Below are 22,952 nucleotides of genomic sequence, written 5' to 3'. Positions count from 1 at the left end.
GGACATGTCCCCGCTGGACAGGGACGGGTGCCTCGTTATCGTATGGCTCCCCTGTGGTCCGCTGTGCAGCCCTTCCTGGTGAAACAGCTGCACGGATTTTTGAAACACGGACAAAACAACATATTTTTCCTTTGTTTTTGTGTTTGGAAATACTACAGCGCTGGAGTTTCTTTCTCTCTTTTGCTGTTTTCCAAAACACAGTTCGATGGGAGGCAAGCACCTGGTAGGGCATTTCCAGCCTGAAGTCTGAAACTGTAAACCCTGCTGTAACGGAAAGCATTGAGATGAGCTTGCAGAGCACCCACACAGCCTGATCTGCTCAAAGGCAGGGGCAAAAACCTCACTGGGACCAGGGGGAGAGCAGCGTTGGTGGAGTGCAGCATGACCCATGGGACGTGCAATCCCCCCATGCCTGCAAAACTCTTCCTGCCCGGTCGGGCAGTACGAGCCAGCCCAGCCCAAGCTGTCCCCAGCACACTGTGAATCCTCCCCCTCCCTGCAGCATCCTCAGCAGCTTCTCCAGCCCCAGGCTCCTGGCCAAGGGACAGGCTTATCCCTCACGCAGAGGTGAGCCACACTGCTGAGAAAAGGGTGGCTTTGGTTAGACCTGGTAAAAATGGAGCAGCACAGGACATTCTGCCTGGAAGAGGAGAGAAAGCTCTTCATGGAAGCCAAGTAAAGAGCCAAAAAGTAAACACATCCATGCACGAAGCAACAGCGTGGAAAATGCGTGGCGGTGAGTGTCTCCTTTGGCTTGTCAGGAGCGGGGCCAGGGAGCACCAGCCCCGCTCGGCAGAGCAGAGGTAATGGAGAGAGCAGATAGGAAGGGAATCCCAGCCATGGAAACAGCCGGAGCGAGGCTGAAGCTCCAGGGGGGGCAGGCTGCCAGGGCAGGCAGGGGGCTGCCAAGCCCAGCTTCCTGCTGCAGCACAGCTGGCGGTGCCACGGGCTGGGCTGGGCACAGTAGCAGCCAAGCCTGGGGGGCAGCATGAGCCCCCCTGCACCCCTCAGGAAGCACGGAGCAGTGTCCGGAGCTTCACAAGCTCATCCCTTGGAGCTTCACAAGACAAGGAGAAGTGAATGAGCAGATGGTGCAGCCTCTGTGCCAGTGGCTTCATGGATCTGTGCGCCTCTTGACCACCCTTTTCTGGAGCAAGCCCCCCTCCCCAGTCCTTTTTCTCAGACAGGAGGTGATGCTGAGCTCACTCGGTGCAGAGCATTCATCCTGAGAAAGGCCCTTGTGCCTCGGCATGGCCAGACCACTGCTGTCTCAGCACTCCTGCCTGGCCAAGGGGACCAAGTGCCAGGCGGTGCTGGGTGCCACCAGACAGACCCTGCCCGCAGGATGGGGCAGCTGGGGCAGCTGGACGTGGTGGCAGAGTCACCCAGACAAGAGATACTGGAGCCCAGCAACACAGCGTGGGGACGGGAATGGGGGCACATGAAAGAGGAGAGGGTGGCAAAGAGGGGAGAGGGAGGGATGTGCGATGATCACCAGCCTGTTTGAAAACTAAGGTCTGGGAAGGAAAGTTGGTGGGACATACCAGGTAACCACCAGGGAGATGGGAGATAGTTTCTGGACAGATGGATGGAGAGAGCAGGAGGGAGCTGAGTGTTGCTCAAGAATTGTGCCCCCCACGTTTATTGGGATTTAACTGTCTAAGAGCATGGTTTCCACTGGTAAAACCACCAGGGATTTCCCTGTTGGGAACTTCTGTCTGTGTGGACTTGAACAGGACAGAAACCTTCCATGCACGTCAGTCCCATGAACTACAGACATCAGAGGAGGCTGGTGGCGAGAAACTCTTCATCCACCCTTTGCTTGGTGACTCCCTAATCCTCACCTGAAGGATGCTGCCCAACCCATGCCTCATCTACAGGGGATCCATTCCCTGCATGGGGAAACCCTGTAGGTACATGGTCCTTACACCTAGCTCTGCAGATGTACACGGTCCGTACACCATTACACAGCCCCTCGGACACAACCAGCACTCAGCAGGAGACTGATGCAGTGATTAAACCGAAGAAATTGATTTGACTCCCTGCGAAGCTGAGCTCGCAGAGAGCAACAGCACTGCTGGATCATCAAGTGATGCCGTGCAACAAGCGTGCTGCTACAACCTGCGTTTGTGCTGTCTTGTGGCAGGTGGCCGGGGTGTTCCCCCATCCATGCCAGGGGTGTAAATGCTACAAGTGCCTGCGTGTCCCCCGGGTTCCTGGTTGTATTCTTACAGCGGGTTAACGAGTGGCCGCCTAGGCCCTGCAGACACCGCTTGGCTCCCGCGGGGCAGCCAACAAGCTGCCTTGGGGGGCACTGAGCACCGGGGGCTGCCGAACCCCGGGGACAACCACCGACGGCCGGAGACACGGGACCTTGGGGCTGTGCCGGCCCCGGGGCGAGCCAGAGCCGTCCAAAGCTGCACCCCCGGGCCGAGCAGGGAGAGGGGCAGAGAACTCCGCAGCCTCTCCCCATCGGAGACCCCCGCTGCCGGCTCGGCGGAGCTCGCAGCCCGCACCCCCGGCGCCGTCGGGGCGCGGGGCCGGCCCCGGGGCGGTTCTGCCCCGCGGCGGGCGCTGAGAAGGCGGCGGCGGCGGCGGCCCCCGGAGCCTGGCCCGCCGTCAGGGGAACCAATGCGGAATTTCCTGGCTGGCGGCGGGGCCCCTCCTGCCGCCGCCGAGAGGGGCGCGGGGGAGGCGGCGGCGCGGAGCTCGCAGTGAAGCTTCCGCCTGCCCGAGCTGCGGCCAGGGCAGGGCAAGGCAGGGCAGGGCAGGGCAGGGCAGGGCAGGGCGGCACCGGGCACAAGCGTAGCCGGGACATCTCTCCCCACTCCCCCCCGGGCCGAGCCGGGCCGGGCTGGGTCGGGTTCCGCAGCACCGACGGCCATGGAGGCCCGTGGGTTGCGGCCGCTGCGCCGCGCCCGAGATGGAGCTGGAGCTGCGCTGCTGCTGCTGCTGCTGGTGCTGAGCTGCGGAGCCGCGCAGGAGCTGAGCCCCCGAGGCAGGAACGTCTGCAGGGCCGGCGGGTAGGAGCGGCGGGCGGCGGGGCAGGTGGGGAGGGGGCAGCGGGAGCCCCCCCCCGAGGGGTAGGGTCGGGCCGCGGGGCGCTGCGGGGCGCTGCGAGGGGACCGCTTCTCTCCGCCGGGCGAGCCCCGGTCCCCGGAGCCTTCCCAAGTTTACGCCAGGAGGTGGAGGGGAAGGGGCGACGAGCACGGTCCGAGCGCGGGGGGGACGGTTCTGGGTGTCCCGGGGTCGGTCCTGCCGTGGGGAGCCGGTGCTGAGTGTTGCAGGGGGTGGAGAGCACCGCAGGGTGTCCCCACCCCGGGCCTGGTGCTGCTGGCAGGATGCGGGATGCTGCGGGCGTCCCGGTGGAGCTGCCCCTTGGTACTCGGGGTGGGTGCGTTGGCAGCTCCGGGACACTCGGGTTTGGCTTTGGAAAGTGGGCTCTGGCACCGCCTGGCTCTCCCCGGAGGTTTCATCCTGCTTGCTCGGCCACAGGCAGAGTCCTGGGGCTGGCACTGCCTCTTCCCCGTCCCACTGTGCTCCACATACCGTGGACACCACAGGTCGCTCTACAGAGCATCACCTGGGGCCGAGCTTTGCAATGCTCGGGCTTGGTGCTGACCCTAGTAGCAAAGGGGGAAGAGCGCCCAGAGCTGCTCCATCCTGCGAGAGGAGCAGGATCCCCAGGCCCTGCCCTTTATGGGGGGCCCCGGCAATAAATGCACCTTTACATCTCGCTCGTGAGGTCAGGCGAGTCCACAAGGAAAACATGTGCTGCGAGCTAGAAGGGCCCGCATAATGGCTCCATTCAGCAGGGCCGCAGGGCGCTGGTGCCCCCTCCTCAGATTACAGGCCGAGTTTCCTAAGGAGGCTTTTTCACAAGCCAGCGCGGCCGCAGCTCCCAGCCCCGTGCTGTTATTCAGCAGGGGGATTCGATGGGTCTCTCAGCGGGCCTTCCTCGGATGCCCGTGACCCCTGAGGCCGGTACCCTACAAAACTTGCCCCCAGCAGAGGGGCGGCGAGCAGTGATCCCTCGGTTCCCAGCATCCTGGGGCTGGTGCTCATGTGTGCACAAGCTGTGTGCATCCTCTTCCCCCAGTGCTATGCAGGACACAGAGCCAGGGCAGCCTGCAGCACACGATGTCCCCATCCCAACGCAGCTTGGTGGCCCTGGAGACCTGAGGCAGGTGATGCAGGTCCTACCGCATACACAGAGCTGGGAGCAGCGGTTCCAGGCGACGCTTGGAGAGGTGCCCGAGTCAGCCTGCACACCGAGCCACCGGGTTTTGGTGTCCAATTTTCCCCCCTCCCCCAGCTCAGCTTTCCTAGGCATTTGAATTCATTCAAGCTGCTGCTTTGACTCCTTGCCACGCGTTTCTCTGGGTGGTTGTGCGAGTGCCGGGCTCTGCCGAGTGTGTCCAGGCACCCCTCGGCGCTGGGGGTTCTACTTCAGCATCCCACTGCAAGCTCCGGAGACCTGGCTAGTGGGTAGCGGCTCAAAGAGTCACTTAGGGCAGGAGAAAAGTGTTTTGGAGCGACTTGATTTTGTGTACCAAATGTGACTGCTCCTCTTAAATTTGAAGCCCTTTTGTAAGCTGTTAACTTTCAACGTGACTCTCCCTGTAGCTTGAGATGCAGGGGTGCAGGGCTGTTAAGAGCAAGCCCTGTATACATGGAAATTCCTTTACCTTGTCCTCCTCTCTCCAAAACTCTCCTTTGATTTTTATTTTTTTTTTCATTTCTTTCTCTATGCAAAGGGTTTCCTTTCACATAGGCTTCCACAACTGCACCGAGGCATTACCTGTCTGTGCCTGCACCTCAAGACTGGTGGTTTCTGGCAGGAATCAGGTCGGGGAGCTGCAGGGATGTCCCAGTCCACCGTGGATGAGCCTGTCTAGGGCCTGGCAATGCTGCACAGGGTGGCACCGAGTGGTGGGTAACAGAAAAAGGGGGCTCAGTGTCAGGGTGATGTGTTCCTCCCCAGTTTGGGCAGCGTTGTGCAAGCACTGGTTTGGCTGGGGGAGGTGGCAGTGGTGCTCTGGGCTTTGGGATTTGCAGCTCCTGATCCCTGCTGATGCTCAGCACGATGCGGGATGCTCAGTGGGATGCAGCTGTGTCCCAGGGAGCAGGGGCAGCCCTGGCTTGCCTCCATCTGTGCTCCTTTTCCTCTGCGTCAGTGAAATCCCCGTGAGCCAGCCACATATCACAGGCAACGTCTTCTTCCTTTTCCCAGCATTTATAGCACTTTGAGGAAAGGAAAAATATAATGAAGCCCAGAGCACTTGCTTGCTCAGGGAATGTCTGTGCTGGTACGTCAGTTTGGGTCAGGAGCAAGTTTTTAAACAAATTTCTCAGTTGTCCCGCTTTGAGCAGTTGTGGGGCACAGGGACTGAACCCCCTTCAGAGGAGACAAAGCCATGAGGCACATTTCGGAAACACATCCCGATAACCTATGGGTTCAGGTCATCTGCCACCAGCACGGTGCTGGATCCAGTCTGAGGGCTGCACTGGGAACACCAGATACCCAGTGCCACGTCCCGTCTACCTCTCCTCACCCCGTTGAAACCGTAGGGCTGTGGGTGTGCTGCAGGGTAGCCACGCTTGGAACCAGAGGGACCTTTTTGCCCTTCCTCAAGGGAAGAAATAAAACAGAGAGAGAAAGGCTGAAACCGGGCAGCGGAGCCACGGTGCTCAGCAGGAGGAGTGGTGCTCAGCAGGAGGAGTCCCAGCTGCTTCACACAGAAGGAGGAATGCCCCGGGAGAGGCAGCAGGTCCAAGGGCATCTTTGGGGCCAAGCACTGGTCCCAGCACTGTCCTGGCACTCCATGACCCATCCATGCTGTGCTGTGCAGGCGAGGGATGCTGAGCGTGTGGGGAGGGAACTGGAGCTGTGAAACACGAGCGTATTTATTTGCTGTCGGAGCAGCTGATAAATGAGGGGAGGCTGAGCACGGAGGTGTTGGATACCACGGCCAGGCACAGCGAAGGAGAGATTAGCTATCTGTTAAAGGACAGGCTGTAATCCTGGGGGTGGGGTGCGGGATGGGTTGCGGCTGGCGGGGTCGGGGTCCTGCTTGTGGCAGAGGGAGGCGTCTTCCCTGCTGCTGCCTGGCTTCGGTGTCAGTTCAGGGCGCTGGGGACTGCCTGGCCAGGGCCTCCCCAGGTGTTTTGGTGCATCCAAGGATGCAGCTGGGTTGCCGGAGGTGCCCAAGTGGCTGCGGGTTCTTGGAGGGCTCCCTGTGGCAGCAGGGGGGAAGCGAGGAGCTTTGGGGTGCGCACGGGGAGGAAGGGGAGGGCAGTGGGGATTTCCCTAGTGGGGAGTTTCCCCTTGTGGACTTGAAACTGTTTTCACTAGAAAAAACACCAGATACTGGATTTCTAAAGGCAGCGAAGTGTAGGGCAGGACAATCCCTGGTCAGACCCGCTCCTGTCTATCACAGCACGATGAATTTCAGCCTGTTGTGCTGGAGCAGAGCCCAGTAGCTCGCACAGGGCCGTCTTGTAGGGAAGAATCTCGCCTCGGGCCCACCCGGTCCCTGGGGAGTTGCTTTGGGTAATGCCCCCACCACCTCTCCTTGCATGCTCAGCCCCACGCTGCTGCTCCCGCCGGGGGCAGAGACCCTGCTCGAGCCCCGGGGTCCCCGTGGAGAGCGACGAGCCCGCTGCAATCGCAGCGCCGTGTAATCTCTTTGACGGACTAAATAGATGGAGCTATTTTGGTCTCCAGCTGCAAGGCATTTTTTCCAGGCCCTGAATCATTTTTGTGGTTCCTTTCTGCCTCCTGTCCAATTTTTCAACATCCTCTGCACAAGGCGGACGCGGTGCTCCTGCGTCCGCGTGCGGTGCTGCCCGCACAGGGCTTGTTGTTGCCTGGCTCGGGGGGCTGAGCTCAGCCTCTGCCTTGCATGGGTTTTGCTGGGGGCTGCCCTCAGCCCCACCAGCCTGGGACAACTCATTCTGGCAGCCAGACGCGGTCCTGTGACTACGCTGGGTTTAGAGCGAATACTTCCTTGCTGTCTCCTCCTCCTCTTCTGCATTTGTTACATATAAAGGGAAAAAAAAAAAAAAAAAAAGAAAGAAGAAAAAAAAAAACACATTCCAGGCTCTGTCGTTCATTGCTGGACCAACCCGAGCAAAAGTTTCCCTCGACTGCAGCGTGCTTTTGGCCTGCTCCTAAACCTCCAGGGTCGCTTCCACCTCCAGCAGGGACTGGGTGGCTCACGCTGAGCGCTGGCCGAGGTGCATGGGGCTTCCACCAGGATCGCCCATGTTCCCAGTAACCCCCAGTATGGTGGCCCCTTTCTGGTCCTGGGGACAGGGAGCACCTTTTCCATGTGTCTTCCCTATACCTGAGTTGCATCAATGTGTACTGCCCACCACGGGAGGCTTGGAAATAGCAGCCCTGGCTAGACTCAAGCCTCCACCTCGGATGGCATCCCTTGCAGACATCTCTGCACCTCCAAGAGCGCTCTGAGCCCCTGTCCCTGCATTGCGTTGGGTCAGGCCTCTGCCAAAAACATTTTAGCTAATGCAGCTGCTGCCTGGTGCTCTGAGACCTGGGGACATTGGGGGTCTGATATGAGGGCTCTGCACTGGGATACCCAAGGCTCGGGAACCTGTCCCAGCCTCCGTGGAGCAGCTGGCGGTATTGCTGGGCTCCTACGTGGGGCTGAGCAAGCAACATTTAATGATGCTCAGAAAGCTGGCACAGCTGGAACCCCAGGCTTGCAAGTGCTGCAGGTATCCCCAGCCGTGCCCTGCTGTAATATATCACTGCTGGTGTGAAAACCTCAGGAAATGGGAGAAGTCTCCGCGTGCGCAGAGCTGCGCCAGGCCAGGATGTCCCCCAGGAGCTGTCTGTGCTCCAGTCACTGGGGTCCACAGCCGTCTTGTGCCTTGGCCACCTTTGGGATGCCAGATGCCATCCCCAGGCTGCCAAGACAACGAGGCCACTGAGCAGCGAACCCATCTCTAGGTACTCGTGGTCGCCCCTTGCTTTGCCGGGGCTTTTCTTCCTCCTAAATATTATTTTCCAGTGTCTCGGTGAAGGAATATGTTCAGCTTACTCTGTCCTTTAAATCTTGGCTGGCAGTAACGTGATCTGATGTTTTCTGTGTGCAGGGCACGTGGGGCTGCCTGGGGAGCAGCGAGGGTCTGACCCAGCCTGTGCTGGGCCCCCCGTGCCACACGTCCCTGGGGAGCCCGGCGCAGAGGGCAGCAGGATGCACGCAGGCAGAGCTGCTCTGAGGATCTGCCTCCTATGCTAATCCTAAAACAAGCCGGGTTGTAAGAAACTCTCCCAGAGCAAGGAGGTTTGCAGGAGCTCCTCACTTTCCAGCAATGAAACCTGCTGCCGGGGCTGGGTGGGGAGAGGAGCAGCGCCAGAATGGGGGCTGTGGGACCAGGCAGAGCATCCTTCACATCCAAGCACCTCTGGAAGCTTGGCTAGACCCATGGAGCAGAGCTGGTGTTTCTGCCCAGGACCTTTTTCCCAGGTTTGGGGGAGATCTTTTTGTTTATTTTTAGCTGGCAACATTTGAAGGTGAAGTTTTTGTGCCCCTTGCCAAGCATCTGCACAGCAGAGGATGAGCTGGTGGCTCTCCATGCCTGAGAAGGATGTGGTGGTGTCACCTGCAGGCTGGTGCTCTCATCAGGTTTCCAGGAGGGACAGAGGCTCTCCAGGGGATCCTAATCACTTGTGTTTATCTCCTGCAGCTCCTCGGTGCTCGTGTGCTGTTCGGGATGGAGGCAACAAGGAAGCGAGTGTTTGATAGGTAAGCCCCAGCATTTTGGCTTGTTAGATGCTGCTGGTCTGCCTGACCTTTGCATCAGGCCCCCAGACTTTTGAGTCCTCCTGGCCATGCCTGGGGGCTCTGGAGCTGTGCAGCGCTCGGAGCCTGCCCCCAGCTCATCTTGTGCCAGCAGGCAGCAAGTGCCCGGCTCCGGGCTGCCCTTGTCCCCATGGTGCTATCCCCTGGGTGCCGTCCCCCAGCAGGGTCTGCAGGAGCGTTGTCCCCAAGCTGGGGTGCAGCTCTGGGATGCAAGGGTCCACAAAGTGTCCCCAAGGGCTGAGCTGACCATGGAGGGACACGGGACAAGCGGGGCTCCCTCAGGTGCTGGAGCCAGGGCTGCTGGCAGAGGAAGAGGATGAGGTGCAGAGAGTCCCTGCCAGCACTGGTGCCACCAAGCCCACCAGCTGGCAGCCAGGACCATGCCTGGCATCACAGCTCCCACCGTGGGCTGCGGTGAGCCTGCTGCGGGCGCAGGGCTGCTGCAAGCCGTCAGCCTTCTGCAACACCGCCACGCAGGAGGTTTGGGGGATGCCGTGTTCTTCCCCACGGTTTTGGCTGGCCGCAGCACTCCCCCTTTTGCCCTGGTGCTGCAGTCAGAGCCGTGCATGCTGGCCCGGGGAGCCAGTGGTTTGCAGACCACGTAACCGACTAACTCACCCTGCACGTGCCCCGTAACCGCTCGCTGCATGCGGCCGGTGCCTGCACTTGGCGGACGGGACACAGGGAGAAGGAGATGGGGTCTCCCCGGATGGCAGAGGGAGGACGGTCCCGCAGCAAACTGTCCCCTGTCTCCTCTTCCCCCTTTTCCCCACGACCTGTTCTAACCATTAGACTCACTTCTCCTAACCTGTTTAATCTGTCTATTTTAGGGTTTTCTATAGTATCCATCACCGTAGGTCTAAGAACTGCCAGGTAAGGCGGATTGTGCGGGTTCTCTGCTCTCCCTCTCCACTGGCTGAGGAAGCTCTGTCAGGGCGATGGGGGTCTCTGCCCATGCCTGCTGGCACGGGGAGACTGCAGCGCATCCTGCCCCTGCCCCCAGCACCCACTCCCCTTGACAGGAGAGGGACTTCTGCAGGTTTTGGGGGGCTGCGGACCTGCCCTGCTGGGGAGCAAGGCACAGGGGTGGCAGTGTCCCCGCTGCAGTCTGCGGGGAGGACGGGGAGGGGGTGTCCTCTGCCGGTGGCTGCCTGCAACCCCCCTACCCCACGTCCCGCATCCCACCTGCAGCAGGCTCTGCTGGGGACGTGGAGCTGGGTGCGGGATGCTGGAGCTGGGCAGCAGCAGGAACGGGGCTGAGCTGGGTGGCAGGAAGCCGGTGGCAGGGATGGAGCTTGAGGACGGTGGCAGGGGGCTGGTGGCATCTTTCTGGTGGTGGCCCCAACCAGCCTGCCCAGACAGGGCCCTGCTAGGACACTTGGTGCAGTGTCACAGCTCTGCAGCCCTCGGAGTGCCACCACCGTGCTGTGCTCCCTGTCCCCTGCTCCGCAGGGTAGGGGACAGGGACAGCAGGGGCAAGCCTTGGTGGCACTTGGTGCCTGAGGCCAGCAGGGGCTGTCGCTGTGCCCGTGCCATGCCCTCACGCTTGCTGTTATCGGTCCAGCCGTCTGCGAAGGAAACTTCACCTGCAAGGAGAATGAGGTGTGCGTGAGACCCGGCGAGTGCCGCTGCCGCCATGGCTACTTCGGGGCCAACTGTGACACCAGTGAGTATCAGCGGCACCGGTGGTGTCACCTGGGGTGGCCCTGGGGACAAAAGAGCTGGATTGTCCTAGGGTGATTACAGGGCAGAACACGGCACGGGCTGCCAGTGCTCCCGCTGTGCCCTTGCTGGTTCCCCCCTGGCTGTGTGCCCAGGGCAGCGTCCCTTTGGGTGGGTGACACCCGAAATGCACTGGGAGGTGAGGGGATGGTGGCCAGGAGACACTGTTCAGGATGGGGGGGCTTTCTGCTGGTGCCCCGTGGCAGGGTTTGTCCCGCGGCTGCGCGGGGCTGTGCGCTGGCGCCGAGGCTGACGACTCTGCTGTCTGTGCGCTGCTCGCAGAGTGTCCCCGGCAATTTTGGGGCCCTGACTGCAAGGAGATGTGCAGCTGCCACCCCAACGGGCAGTGCGAGGACGTGACGGGCCAGTGCACCTGCAACCCCAACCGCTGGGGCCCCAAGTGTGAGAACGTCTGCCTCTGCAAGCACGGCAAGTGCGACCAGAAGACGGGCAAGTGCACCTGCGAGCCGAACTGGTGGGGCCCCCAGTGCTCCAGCTCCTGCTACTGCAGCCACAACTCCCAGTGTGACCAGCAGACTGGGAACTGCCTGTGCCAACCGGGCTGGTGGGGCCGCGGCTGCAACAACCAGTGCTCCTGCAACAACTCGCCCTGCGAGCAGTTCACGGGGCGCTGCCAGTGCCGTGAGCGGACGTTCGGGCCCCGCTGCGACCGCTACTGCCAGTGCTACAAGGGGAAATGCAACCAGGTGGATGGGACCTGCACGTGCGAGCCGGGGTACCGGGGCAAATACTGCCGTGAGCCCTGCCCCGCTGGTTTCTACGGCCAAGGCTGCCGGCGGCGGTGAGTTTTGGGAACCCCGCTGGTCCGGGGAGGGGTGGAAAGGGGGTTTTGGGGGGCCCCGGGGTGCCCTGGGGATGCTGCATGCCGTGATGGAGTCTCCCTTGGCTGTTGCAGCTGTGGGCAGTGCAAGAGCCTGCAGCCCTGCACCGTGGCGGATGGGCGCTGCCTGACCTGCGAGGCAGGGTGGAACGGCACCAAGTGCGACCAGCCCTGCTCAGCTGGCTTCTACGGGGAGGGCTGCGAGAAGGTCTGTCCCCCCTGCAAGGATGGCCACACCTGCAACCACATCAATGGCAAGTGCTCGCACTGCAACCCCGGCTGGATCGGTGACCGGTGAGTGCCTGGCAGCGGAGTCGGTCCTCAGCGGGTGCTGGCATCGTGCTGGAGCAGCACAAGCATCCCCACTGCTCTCTGAGTGGGGATATGGGGCGGGCAGGCAGGTCTGTGCAGCCAGGAGGGGGTGGCAAGGGTGGGAGCCTGCTGGCACGGCTGTGGGACCACAGGAAGCCTGTGGTGACCCCACCTAAAAGTGGGAGCTCACAGGGCTTGGCTCTGAAGCTTTCGTGGAGTCTCTTTGCCCAGGGTCAGGTCTGGGGCTGACATCTCACCTCCTTGCACGGAGCAGGCAGGGTGGCGTGGGGGACATGGGGGGAGGCTGCAGGAAACCTCCCTCCCCGGCGCTCCAGCTGCCTGCCCTCGCCACCCCTAGGTGCGAAACCAAGTGCCGCAATGGGACGTACGGGGAGAACTGCGCCTTCGTCTGCAGCGACTGCGTCAACGGCGAGTGCCACTTCGAGACGGGCAGGTGCCTGTGCCGCGCCGGATCCCATGGCACGTAGTAAGTGAGCTGCAGCCCGCGCCTCGGTGCAGCAAGCGCGGAGCGTGTTCTTGCTGAGCTGTGGTATCGGCATGGGAAAGATGCAGTTTGGGAAGCAAAACAGGGTGCTGGAGGGGCTGCTGCTGTCCTTGGTTGTGATGAGATAAAAGCAGCTGTTGGGCAGTGACACCGACACCTCGTTCAAGCACCTCGGAGTGCTGCAGAGCCCTCCCGAGAGCCCTGCTCGGATGCGTACCTCTCCCCGAGCAGCTGGGTGGGTTTCTTGGCCAAAGGGTTTTGCTTTAAGAAGTAGCCATTTGGCAAAAACAAACGACTTTGGTAAAACTTTTTTTTCTTTTTAAGTTCAGGGTGGGATTTCTAACTAAAAAGAGAGAAAAAAAACCTTTTCTGTCATCTCAGACTACCAAATACCCTCATGGGTTGTGTCTGGTGCTCATGCTCTGAGCAGCAGCTTGCACCGGGGGCTTTCTCAACCCCCCCGGGAGGAGCCCAAAGCCCTCCAGCCCCTTCCCCTGTGGGTCCTGTCCCAATGAGTGCTCATCCCTTTGCTTTCTTCCAATGTGGAACAGAAATGCTGCCTGAAAAGGCAAGGAGTGTGTCCTCTCCATGAAGGGAGGGTGCTAAAGGACAGGCTGCTGAGACACCTGTGGTGTGCACAAAGTCCACTTGCTCTGCATCATTCCTGGAGGTGTCTGGACCCTCTTGGAAAAAAAAAAAAAATAGCCTCCTGTGCTTTCCCAAAATCTTTTAGCCTGGGGCAGAAATGTGGATCCAGCTGGGCTGCCCTGGAAATATCCCTGCACCCATCGCTGTGTCCTGCCCCGTGGCTGCTGCGGCGGAACAGCTGCTGGGAGCATCTGCGGGGGCTCAGCGCCCGTTCCAAACGCTGCAGGCACGAGGCTCGGCTGGGGCAGCTCTTTGAAAGTTGGAGTAGCATGAAATGGGCTGAGCTGCGGGACGTGTGAGCGGGCTGGAGCGTGGCTTCTGCCACCTGGGAACAGCTGGCGATGGGGTCAGTGCCCAGCAGTGCCAGCAGCCTGCCCGAAATAGCCCTGGTGCCACAGTGCGGCGCCTGTCCCACCAGCCGTGGGGTCATCTCGGTGCCTTGCAGCCACATGGCTGGGCTCAGCTGATTATTTTTTTTTTAATTTATTTTATTCTGAACGTGCTTTGTTCAAAAAGGATGCCTAGAGTGAAGTATGATAGGAGGGGAGAGAAGGAAAAAAATAAAATGAGATATAAAACACCTTGTACTGTCATTGTCCCCAGAGCTTTGGGGACAGGATGCAGGGCAGGACGGGTCCCATGGGTCCCACCCTGCCAGAGAGCTATGTGGCACCCTGAGCCCTGGCTCCGTCAGTGTGTGCCCAGCTTGTATTTTCTGTGCTCAAGCCCCGGTGTCTGTGAGAAGGTGCCTACACCTGTGTGTGCTCCTCACCTTGGTGAGAGCCCCCGGGGAGGCTGCTTTGCGCAAGGAGGTTTGATGCTGACCCAGGAGGGTTCACCCTGGTGAGGCAGAAGCTGTGGCTCTTTGCTTAGACCGATCAGTTGTTTTCCTTTCTGTAAATAAAGCGAGCTGGGAGCTTTCCAAGCTCGTGGGCTGCGGGGGAAGGGCTCCGCGCCGCACATGCTCTGGGGCAGCACGGGGCGGCCCACAGGGTGCCATGGCCACGTCACCGCAGAGCTGAGCTGGAAAAACCTGGCACGGGATGCTCGGGGCTGCCTCAGGGCTGCTGAGCTGGTGTCGGATGTGACCGAGGGGTTAGGGACACTTCTATAACCGCTGTGCCATGAGCCTCGTTGCAAAGCCTTGCAAAGCACGCAGGGATGGGGAGGACTCTTTGGCCACGTGGAGAGCAGAGGCAGCGAGAGCAAACCCGGGGACACGCCAAGGTGGCTGTGATGCACCGGGGTCCTGCCGCAGTGGGGATCGCAGGGTCCCCAGGGGGATTCTGTGTTGGAGCAGCCCGGAGCGGTGCCCCCTGCTTTTTCCAGAGCCCAAGGGTTTAGGATAGAGAGAGGAAGGGAGCATCCCCGGGACGCTGCACCTGCAGCGCGCTCACTCACTCCGTGCCCTCTCCCCAGCTGTAACCTCACCTGCCCGCTCGGCCACTACGGAGCCAACTGTGCCGAAGCCTGCAGCTGCCACGATGGCACGTGTGACCCTCTGACGGGCGCCTGCCACATGGGTGAGTGTCACTGGGTGCGGGTGGCAGGACCCCCGGGCAGCTCCCGGCTGAGCCTGCTCCTGTCTTGCAGAGGCCAACCAGCGGATGGGGGTGATCGGGGCAGGGGCCCTCCTGGCGCTGCTGCTCATCCTCCTGCTCTCACTGCTCTGCTGCTGCTGCGTCTGCCGCAAGAAGGACGAAGCCCGCGGGTGAGTGTTGGGATGCGGGCAGCACGGGGGCCCGGTGCTGTTCCTTGGGGTCTTCACGGTGACCCCCAAGTGGGTGCGGAGGTGCAGGACCCTGGCAGCAGCTCCTGAGGTGCCCACTGCATCCCCCGGAGCGTTTCTTCAATCCCTTTGGTGTGCCAGCATTGGCTGTTTTGTTTTGGTTTGGTTTGTTTTTTTGTGAGTGGATGCTGGCAGGCAAAGGGAAAAATGGGAAGGAAAACCCAGGCTGGTTTCCTGTCCTCGTGAGGATAGGGAGAAGAAGGCATGGGGTGGGGGCAGGAGGACCCCCTTCCCTGCGCTCCTGGGGTGGCCCCTGGTTTTGTGTCCCACTCACTTCACTGAGATCCCCCTGAGTCTCTGGGGGTTAGAGCCACCCTGCAAAGGGAAACCCAGAATCCCAGACATCAACCTCCCGGGTGGTCCACGGGGTGAAGCCAGCCCCCCAGTCCCTGCTACGGGGGCAGGGATGGGAACAGGGAAGGTTCCCTTTTGGGGAGAAGGTTTGCACCGCTGGGCAAGGGAGGAGAGGGCTCGGGGAGCTCCTCCAGCAGCAAGAAAGCCTCCCCTGGTGCTGCCAGCCACTGCACGGGATTTTTCCGGAAAGCCTCAGCTTGCAGCTGTGCCAGCTCAGCTCCAGCCTGGCACATCTGGTTTGGAGAGCCTGCGGGCTGCGTGTCATTACGCCGCAGATAAAAGGAGCCACTTCACAACTGCAGCAAGCAATACTTGGAGAAGTATTGCATGGGAAGTGGCTCCAAATAGTTTTCTCTCCCCGTGTGGGGTGCCGGACCCCGTTCGGTGACCGCCGTGTCCTGTCCCCGAGCAGCCCATAGTGGCGGTGCCGCAGAGGACAGCGGTGGCCGGGTCCCGCAGCAGGGAGACTGCACAGGTTGAGTGGCATTGACACGCTGAGCCTCTTGCTCCTGTGGCTGCAGATAATTGCTTGGAAGCTCATCCCCGAGAGGCTTCAAAACCAGAGAGCAAATAAAGAGAAGCCACGTGTTTGCTTGGGGTTGGGATTTTTTTTTTTTTTTTTTTATTATTATTTTTTTTAATATTTTTTTTTAAGCATTAATCATCTAATTCTGAGCCTTGTCTGGGAGCTTGCGGGTGTTTCAGGCAGGGTCTGGCCATGCCACAAGGCTGCACCAGGCATGGGTGAGGCAGTGCCTGTGGCTGGCAGCAGTGCCAATGCGTGCCCAACCCCTGCCCCCTCTCCAAGCTGCCTCAGGCTTCAGCCACTTTGAGCAAAATCTCTCCAAAGCAAAACCAACAGGGACTGCGCTCCTGCGCTCCCCTGCTGCATCTCTCCCTCTCAGTCCTGTCTCTTCCCCAAAACCCCTTTGCGTTTCCAGCATCCCCAAGCTCCTGATTCAACGAGTGGCTCTGTGATTGATGCCCCCCTGCCCTGTGCAGCGAGCACCTGGTGCCTCACTGTCCCTGATGGGGCTGTTGCGTTGTCTTGCAGAGCAAATCAGGACCCGGCAGCAGCCAAGAAGCCGCCGAGACGCCTGTGTGGGCGCTTCAGCCGGATCAGCATGAAGCTCCCGCGCATCCCCCTGCGCCGCCAGAAGTTGCCCAAGGTTGTAGGTAGGGAGCTGAGGGGCAGCAGGGACACCGGGATCCCCAGGAGGGCTGCAGGGCTTGGGGTGAAGCTGCCTGTCCCTGGCTGTGCTGAGGGTCCCTGCCACGCTGCAGGGCACTGGATACTCCGAGGTTCAGTCCTTCCCTCTCAGCCTTTGGCTGCTGGATCCGAAGGTGGGATCTGGGTGTCTTTGCTTTCCAACGGATGGTGCCTGGAGCTCTGCTGAGCTGTTTTGTGCATTTTTAGTTTCCCACGTGGAGGAATGATCCCTGTTGCAGTAAAAAAAAACCGTCTGCATTTTCAATCCTAACCCACCCCAGTTTTGCAAGGGGCTGAAGCACCCCACGGTGGAGCAGCTGCCCCCCTCAGGCACAGGGGGCTGGCAGGGAGATGCCCTCCATCCTGGAGAAGTCTCCCCCCCTTCTCTGCAAGCTGAGCCAAAGCTGCTGCAGGTCTGCAGCGTGGCTGGATTCCTTCCCTCCTTGGGATGCAGCAGAGCCCTGCCCCGGAGCGGAGCGTGCTGAGGCCGGGGAAACATCCCTGCTGCAACCAAAACAGGGGCTGTGTTTGTGGAAGGGGCCAGGCAGGGCTCGGAGGAGGACAGAGGGGTCTGTGTGCGCGGGGCTCAATGGGGCTGTGTGTGCGTTTCCTGCAGCCGCCCCGTGGCACCTGGCTCCCACCCAGCTGCCCTGTGTAAACAGGGAGCCCGGCGGCCCCCATCCCTCATAGTTCAGCCTTAGCCTACCTGACGAAGAAGTTTTCACTGGGAGATGCTCGTGAGGCTCGCTGATCCCATGAGGTGTCAATGCTGACAGCTCCCAGTCCCTCCAGTGCTCAGCCCTGGGTGTCTCTAGACCCCGCTCAGCACAAGGAGCCCTGGGTGAGGGAGCTGGTGGCATCTGCATGTGGTGGCACAGAGTGTGGGACTGGCCTCGGGGCTGCCACAGCTTGGTGGCACGTGTCCCCATGTCTCTGTGTCCTCAGCATCCATCCCAGTGGGAAGCACAAGGCGGGGGGGTCCGTGAGGTGCTGTGGTGCACCCCCTCCCTAGTGTCAGAGCAGCCGTGGAGGCACACAGGACCCTAGGAAAAGCCACGGTGAAATAAGCACTGTCTGAAGCCGAGGACACCAGGTCACTGCTCACGTCCTTGCAGAGCTGTCGCTGCCACACGTTCGCTAGCACCCGGTGCCAGGTTTTCCCTCCGGGCTGATCGCTGCTTGTGAGCACGAGCACACGCCGAGAGGAGCCACCTCGGCAGGGACAGCGTTTTTCCAAGTCTCACTGAGGCTCTTTGGGTGCCTGTGTCTGTCGGTGATTCCTCGGGCAGTAAAAAGCCCAGGCAGAGAAAGCCTGCTCAGCAGGCATCACTCTTACTGACCCCAAATCCCAGAGCCTGCTCTGTGTCATGCAACACAGGGCTTTTGCCTTTGCCTGTGTAGCTGCTAAGCTGCTCCTCGGCCTCACCCACAGCTTCAGCTCTGCAGCAGCTCCCTGGCTGGTCTAAGCAGGCTTTGTGAGCTACAGCCTTGTCCTCAACTGCGTTAAAACCTGCTTGGGGCTTCTGGCTGTTCAGCAAGGCAATCCCAGGAGCACGTTTCTGCCTGCCCACTCTCCCCCAGGGTCGTGGTTGTGTCCCGAGGCTGTCCCAAGCCCCACTCTGCACCCTTCTGCCCTAAATGCCAGCAGGAGGCTCGGGTGCCAGCCCTTGCACGCATCGGTGCAAGGACCTGGGGTGCCAGCAGTACCCGCACCGCATCTCGAGGCTCCAGGGAGCCCTCACATGGGGCCTCTCGCGGCTTTGTCTCCATCCTGAGATCTAACAGCACGGCCCCGAGTGCATTTAGGGCTGATACGACTTCTCATTCACGTGCAGCCGCTTGTGAGGCACAGAAGGCAGCGGGTGCAGGTGACGTGGGGCAGGACTCGTGCCGCAGGTGGCATCAACGCTCCGGTCCTGCTGCCAGGCTCATGGAGGTGTCGGCAAGCAAACGGGCTCCTTCTTGGCCTGCAAGAAGCGAACGGATTTCTGCAGCTCCTGTCAGCCCCTGATTTATCAGCCAAGTTTCCCCGAGCCAGATGCCAGAGCAGAGCAGGAAACGCTGTCCCCAGGGGCATCGCACAGCACAGCAGCCGCCTGCGCTCCCGGCTGGTACCAGCACCACTGCACCCTGCTCTGCATCCCTGGGCTGCACCCGGGGCAGCGTGGCATTCCTGCCGAGGGGAAATGAGCCTTGGCCAGACCCGACCCTGCTCCAAAGGCATGCTCTGGTGGTGTTTTTCACGCTGATGGGCTTTCACAGAGGCCAGGCGGGAGCCCCCAGCTGAGCTCTCAATTGCTGCTGGTGCTCGGGGAGAGCCTCCTTTTCCTTTGGCCGTATCCTCTGCCTCATCCAAGTCCTGGAGATGCCTCGTGGCCATGAGTCCCAGCGACTTGTCACGCCTTCTCTCAGGAAGCATTGTGCTTCATCTGTTTCCAACGGTCTGCTTTTAATTTTCCCTTTTTGGTTTTTATTACAAGGAAAGTCATGTCGGAGCTGCCGCTTCCCCCTCTCTCGGCCATTTGCTCTTTAAATACCACTGCTGCTTTTGCTCTGGCACAACTGCTCTGAAGTTTCTCTCTGCTGCTGCTTCCTCCTCCATCCCCTTATGCAGCCGGGGCTCGGTGCCCTGTCCAGCCACGCTGGCACTGAGCGGGTGTTGGCGAGTGGCTCAGCCCCTACTGCATCCACACTTCAGGTCAGTCCCCTTCCAGTTTTATTCCCCCTTATGCTCACAGTCACCTCTGCTACCCCCTTGCTTACTTGCACAGTGGAGGAGGACAAGAAGGATGGCTCCCCGGGACGCACGTGGGGAGCGTGGCCCGTTCACATCATGGCTCACCCCCCGTGTTTGTCTGTCCTGCACTTACCCATCTGCTATTTTGCTGCATCTTTGTTCTTCTCCGAGAGCCCAAGCCGTGCACGGTTGAGCATACACCACTCCTGTAAATTTAATGGGCCATCCCTCCGTGCAGTAGGTCTCACCTCTCCACAGCCAGGCTTCCTAAGGCACATTAAACATTTTGGGGGGGGGCATCCCGACAGCGCTCACGGCGCTCCAAGACTTCATTCTAAAGCACTGAATGTCGCAAGGATCAAACAGTCCAGCCGGTCCATGGCAGGAGAGCAGCACTGAAAGCATCTGGCAGAGCTCAGCTTTCAGGAGAGTCACCCCAGCACTGCCTGTGGCATCTCTGAGGCTTCCCCTGCTGCATGAAGCTGCAGCTCCAGGGGTGTCACGGTGACCAGGGGTGATGCTGAAGCGTCTGGGTCAGGGCGCAGGGCGTGCAGGGAGGCACCGTGGGGCTTGCTGTTTGCTTTGGCAGGGCAAAAAAAATCTCACCCCTGGCCACCCTCAAGGATTTATATTGACCTTTTTTTTTTTTTTTTTTTTTTGGTGAAAATACTTAAATGCGATCGATGAGAAATAACAGCTGCTTCCCAGACTGGAAAACTCACATTCACAGAAATGGGAAATCCCGCAGTTAACCCTGGCAGCTCGCTTCTGTCCCCAGGAAGAGGACAGTGCCCCTGAGCATTGTATAGCGAGGCTGCCCATGGTCACTTGTCCCTGAGCACGGAGGATATTTGTCACTGCCCTTGCAGGGAGCCTGGTCGCAGAGTGTGGGCACTCTGCTGGAACCCCCTGAAGGCGAGGCCATCCCTGTGCCTGGGAAGCCATCCCCATCATCCTGCCGGGACCCCAATTCCCATGGTCAAATCGGGGGTGGAGTGGAGCCGGGGTGTGTTAGGGCAGGCACTGACAGCTGGTTCCCTGCTCTTGCAGTGGCTCACCACGACCTGGAGAACACCCTGAACTGCAGCTTCATCGAGCCACCCTCGGTGGTGGAGCAGCCCTCCCCGTCCTGGTCCTCCCGCGGCTCCTTCTCCTCATTCGACACTACAGACGAGGGGCCGGTGTACTGCGTCCCCCATGAAGGTGAGCAGAGGGGCACGGCGCTTCCATGGGTGCTTTGGGGCCAGCTCCAACCCCACCTCCTGCTCCGTGGGGAGATGAGGGAGGGGAGGTGGCACCGTGCCTGGAGAGGGCCGTGCGCCCGGCTCCTCCTGCCCTGGCCCCAAAAAGGGGTAGACTGGGGACCCTGAGCAAGGCTGGCCATGGAGACAGGAGGACATGGCCTGGGGGATACCGATTTTGTCCCTGTCCCACCAGCACATGCTTTTTTTTTTTTATCCCAAGGTGGGGTGAGGCACTGGCACAGGGTGCCCAGAGATGTGGCTGCACCATCACTGCGAGTGTTCAAAGCCCAGCTAGGCTTTGAGCACCTAGTGGAAGGTGTCCCTGCCTGTGGCAGGGGATTGAACTGATCAGACCTTTAAGGGTCCTTTCCAACCCGAACCATTCTGTGCTGCTATTGCTGCTGTGCTCAGCCCTTTCTGTCCCCTTCTCGGGCGCGTCCTCGCATGACGCTTTCTGTGCTCTCCTCCCGCAGAGAGCGTGGGCGACAGCAGGGACCGGGGGACGTCCTCCAGCCCTGGAGAGAAGCTGGTGGCCCCAGGCGGCGGGGAAGAGGCGGGCGAGTACACCTTCCTGAAGGAGACTGGCTCCGTCAAAGCCTTCCAGGCCGACAGCAGCGAAATGCCCTTGCTCAAGTCCTCGGACAGCGAGCGCTCATCCTGCGGGTCGGGCTCAGCCAGTGCCGCCCTCTACGCCAGGGTCGCCCGCCTCTCCAAGCAGTCCAAGGAGGAGGAAGAAATGGCAGCGGAGCCCAGGGGGGGCCCCGGGAAGCCACCGTCCCCGGAGAGAACCAAGCCCCGTCCCCCCGACCCGTCCACCAAGCCCAAGGTGTCCTGGATCCACGGCCGGTACAACTCCAACCAGTCCAACTCGCTGCCAGCACCCGGCCGGTCCCCGGAGCAAGCGGCCACGCTGCCCAGCAGCCCCGAGCACAGCCAGGGCTTGGCCAAGAGGAAGAGGAGCCCCAGCGAGACGTCAGCCTGCGCGCACAGCAAAGCGGAGGAGAAGGGCAGCACGCGCAGCAAGGAGAGAACGCAGAAGCACCCCAAGGAGCCCGGGGTCCCCGAAGGCAAAGCCGGTCTCACCGTGGAGCCCCAGTCCCCCTCCAAGCCCAAGCAGAGGAGCAAGGCCAACGCGGAGCAGATGGAGAACATCAACGGGGCGGTGCAGAACGCCTTCAAAAAGATGGGCGGCTTCCACCCAGAGCGGCGCAGCGGGGAGGCTCCCCGCAGCCCCGGGGCCGGCAAGCCGCGCTCTGAGACCCTCCATCCCCACCTGGCCTCCGAGGCAGCCACGCTGCTGGCCGCCCAGCTGAAGGAAAAGACTCAGAGCCTCAACAAGGGGGAGGGCAGCGCCCGGCCCAACGGGGTGGGCGCCCAGCGGGAGAAGCCCACCCCGCCGCAGAAAGCCAAGCGCTCGGCAGCTGCTGGCAGCCAGAAGGCCAGCAAGCCCCTGCTGCCCACCTCGCCCAACCTGCAGAAACTGATCCCCACTGCGGCCGAGCCAGCGGCCGGGGAGCCCAGGCGGGCAGAGAAGCAAAACCCCGTTAGCAGCCAGGACCCGGCTCCCCAGAGCGAGCAAGCAGCCAAGAAGACGCCCATTAAAAAGCCTCCCAGGAAGAAGAGCCGAGAAGCCACCCTGGAGCCGCCCAAAGCAGCCGCGGTGCCCGCTCAGACGGTGCAGTAACGGGGAGCCTGGCACCCCGGCCCCATGCCAGCCTGCCCCACACCGGGCGTGCTTGGGCAGGAGGAAGGACGTCTGCAGGCACCTGGGGGCCTGGACTGGAGAGGGGGCACCGCAAGAGCCGCCCAGCCTCCTCTTTTCCCCATCTCATCCCTCACCCTCCTTTTCCCTTAGTCCCATCTCCTCCCCTGCCCCGGTACCCACCCTGTGCCCTGCTCCCCACTCCCCAGGCAGGGGCAGGAGCTGGGGGCTCCCCCCCACCCCCTTTTTGTTAGCAGTATTATCGATCGCATAAGCAGCGCTTGTTGTACTAGACGTGCCCATGGTATATTCTGCAGTAACGGAGCCACTTGCTTCCCACGGCCCCGCTCGGGGTCATCAGTCCCTGCCGTGGCGGGGGCGAGGGGATGAGCAGGGCCGGGGCCGTGCCCCCCACATCCTCGCCCCGTGCCCAGGCTGCTCGCACATCCCCGCGCTGCCGCTTCAGCTTCTCCGCTCCTGGAGGCGCAGCCCCCGGTGCCGCTGCCCCCCTCCCCGGTGCCGCCGTCCCTCCTCCACGCTGCTCCTGGCGCGGGGTCGAGCTGGTTTCGACCGATGTCCCCCCCGGCCCTGGGGCTGCCTCTGCCAGGAGCAGCCAGCAGGTAAGCACTATTTATGGCCAGAGCCAGACGCCGCGCTCAGGGAGGCCGTCACGGCTCACGGGGGCCCAGCCAGCAGAGCCGAGCGGATGAGTTTGGTACGACAGAGCCTGGCATCTCTGCAGAGCGCTTTTCTAATAAAGTGTATTTCTACCACGCCTGGGTGCCGTCTCTCCGTGCCCCAGGCTGCCCATGGGCCGGGTGCTGCCTGGCCTCGCTCGGGTGCTCAGGACCCCGTGGTCCTCAGCAGGGCACGGTGGGGAGAGGGGAGGACCTGGTCCTAGCACGGGGCTCTCTTTGCAAAGGAGCCCCCAGTGCCCGGTGCCTCTGCAGCTCTTTGCTGCAGCCGCTGTTGCAGGCTAACCCTTTGCTGTGGGTGTGAGCTTATATCCCACAGCAGAGACCAGTTTTGGGGGCAGAATAATTGGCACCCTGCAGGT

The 22,952-nt window shown here is 61.1% G+C and overlaps 1 protein-coding gene across 1 annotated transcript; it reads left to right on the top strand.

Annotated features, from left to right (window-relative positions):
• Positions 1–616: 616 nt before the first annotated feature.
• On the top strand, positions 617–22,668 carry SCARF2 (scavenger receptor class F member 2). The gene is given in 12 exon segments (XM_032199077.1): positions 617–675; positions 2,235–3,023; positions 8,716–8,774; positions 10,396–10,497; positions 10,836–11,355; positions 11,470–11,688; positions 12,065–12,193; positions 14,279–14,382; positions 14,453–14,570; positions 16,057–16,178; positions 20,000–20,152; positions 20,667–22,668. Coding segments are annotated over 12 exon segments (3,585 nt in total). The 3' UTR covers positions 21,878–22,668.
• Positions 22,669–22,952: the final 284 nt, after the last annotated feature.

Source organism: Aythya fuligula, chromosome 17 (assembly GCF_009819795.1).
Source record: "Aythya fuligula isolate bAytFul2 chromosome 17, bAytFul2.pri, whole genome shotgun sequence".
Taxonomy (NCBI): Eukaryota; Metazoa; Chordata; class Aves; order Anseriformes; family Anatidae; genus Aythya; species Aythya fuligula.
Note: the sequence above shows the minus strand (reverse complement) of the source record. Positions and strands in the feature narration are given on the sequence as shown.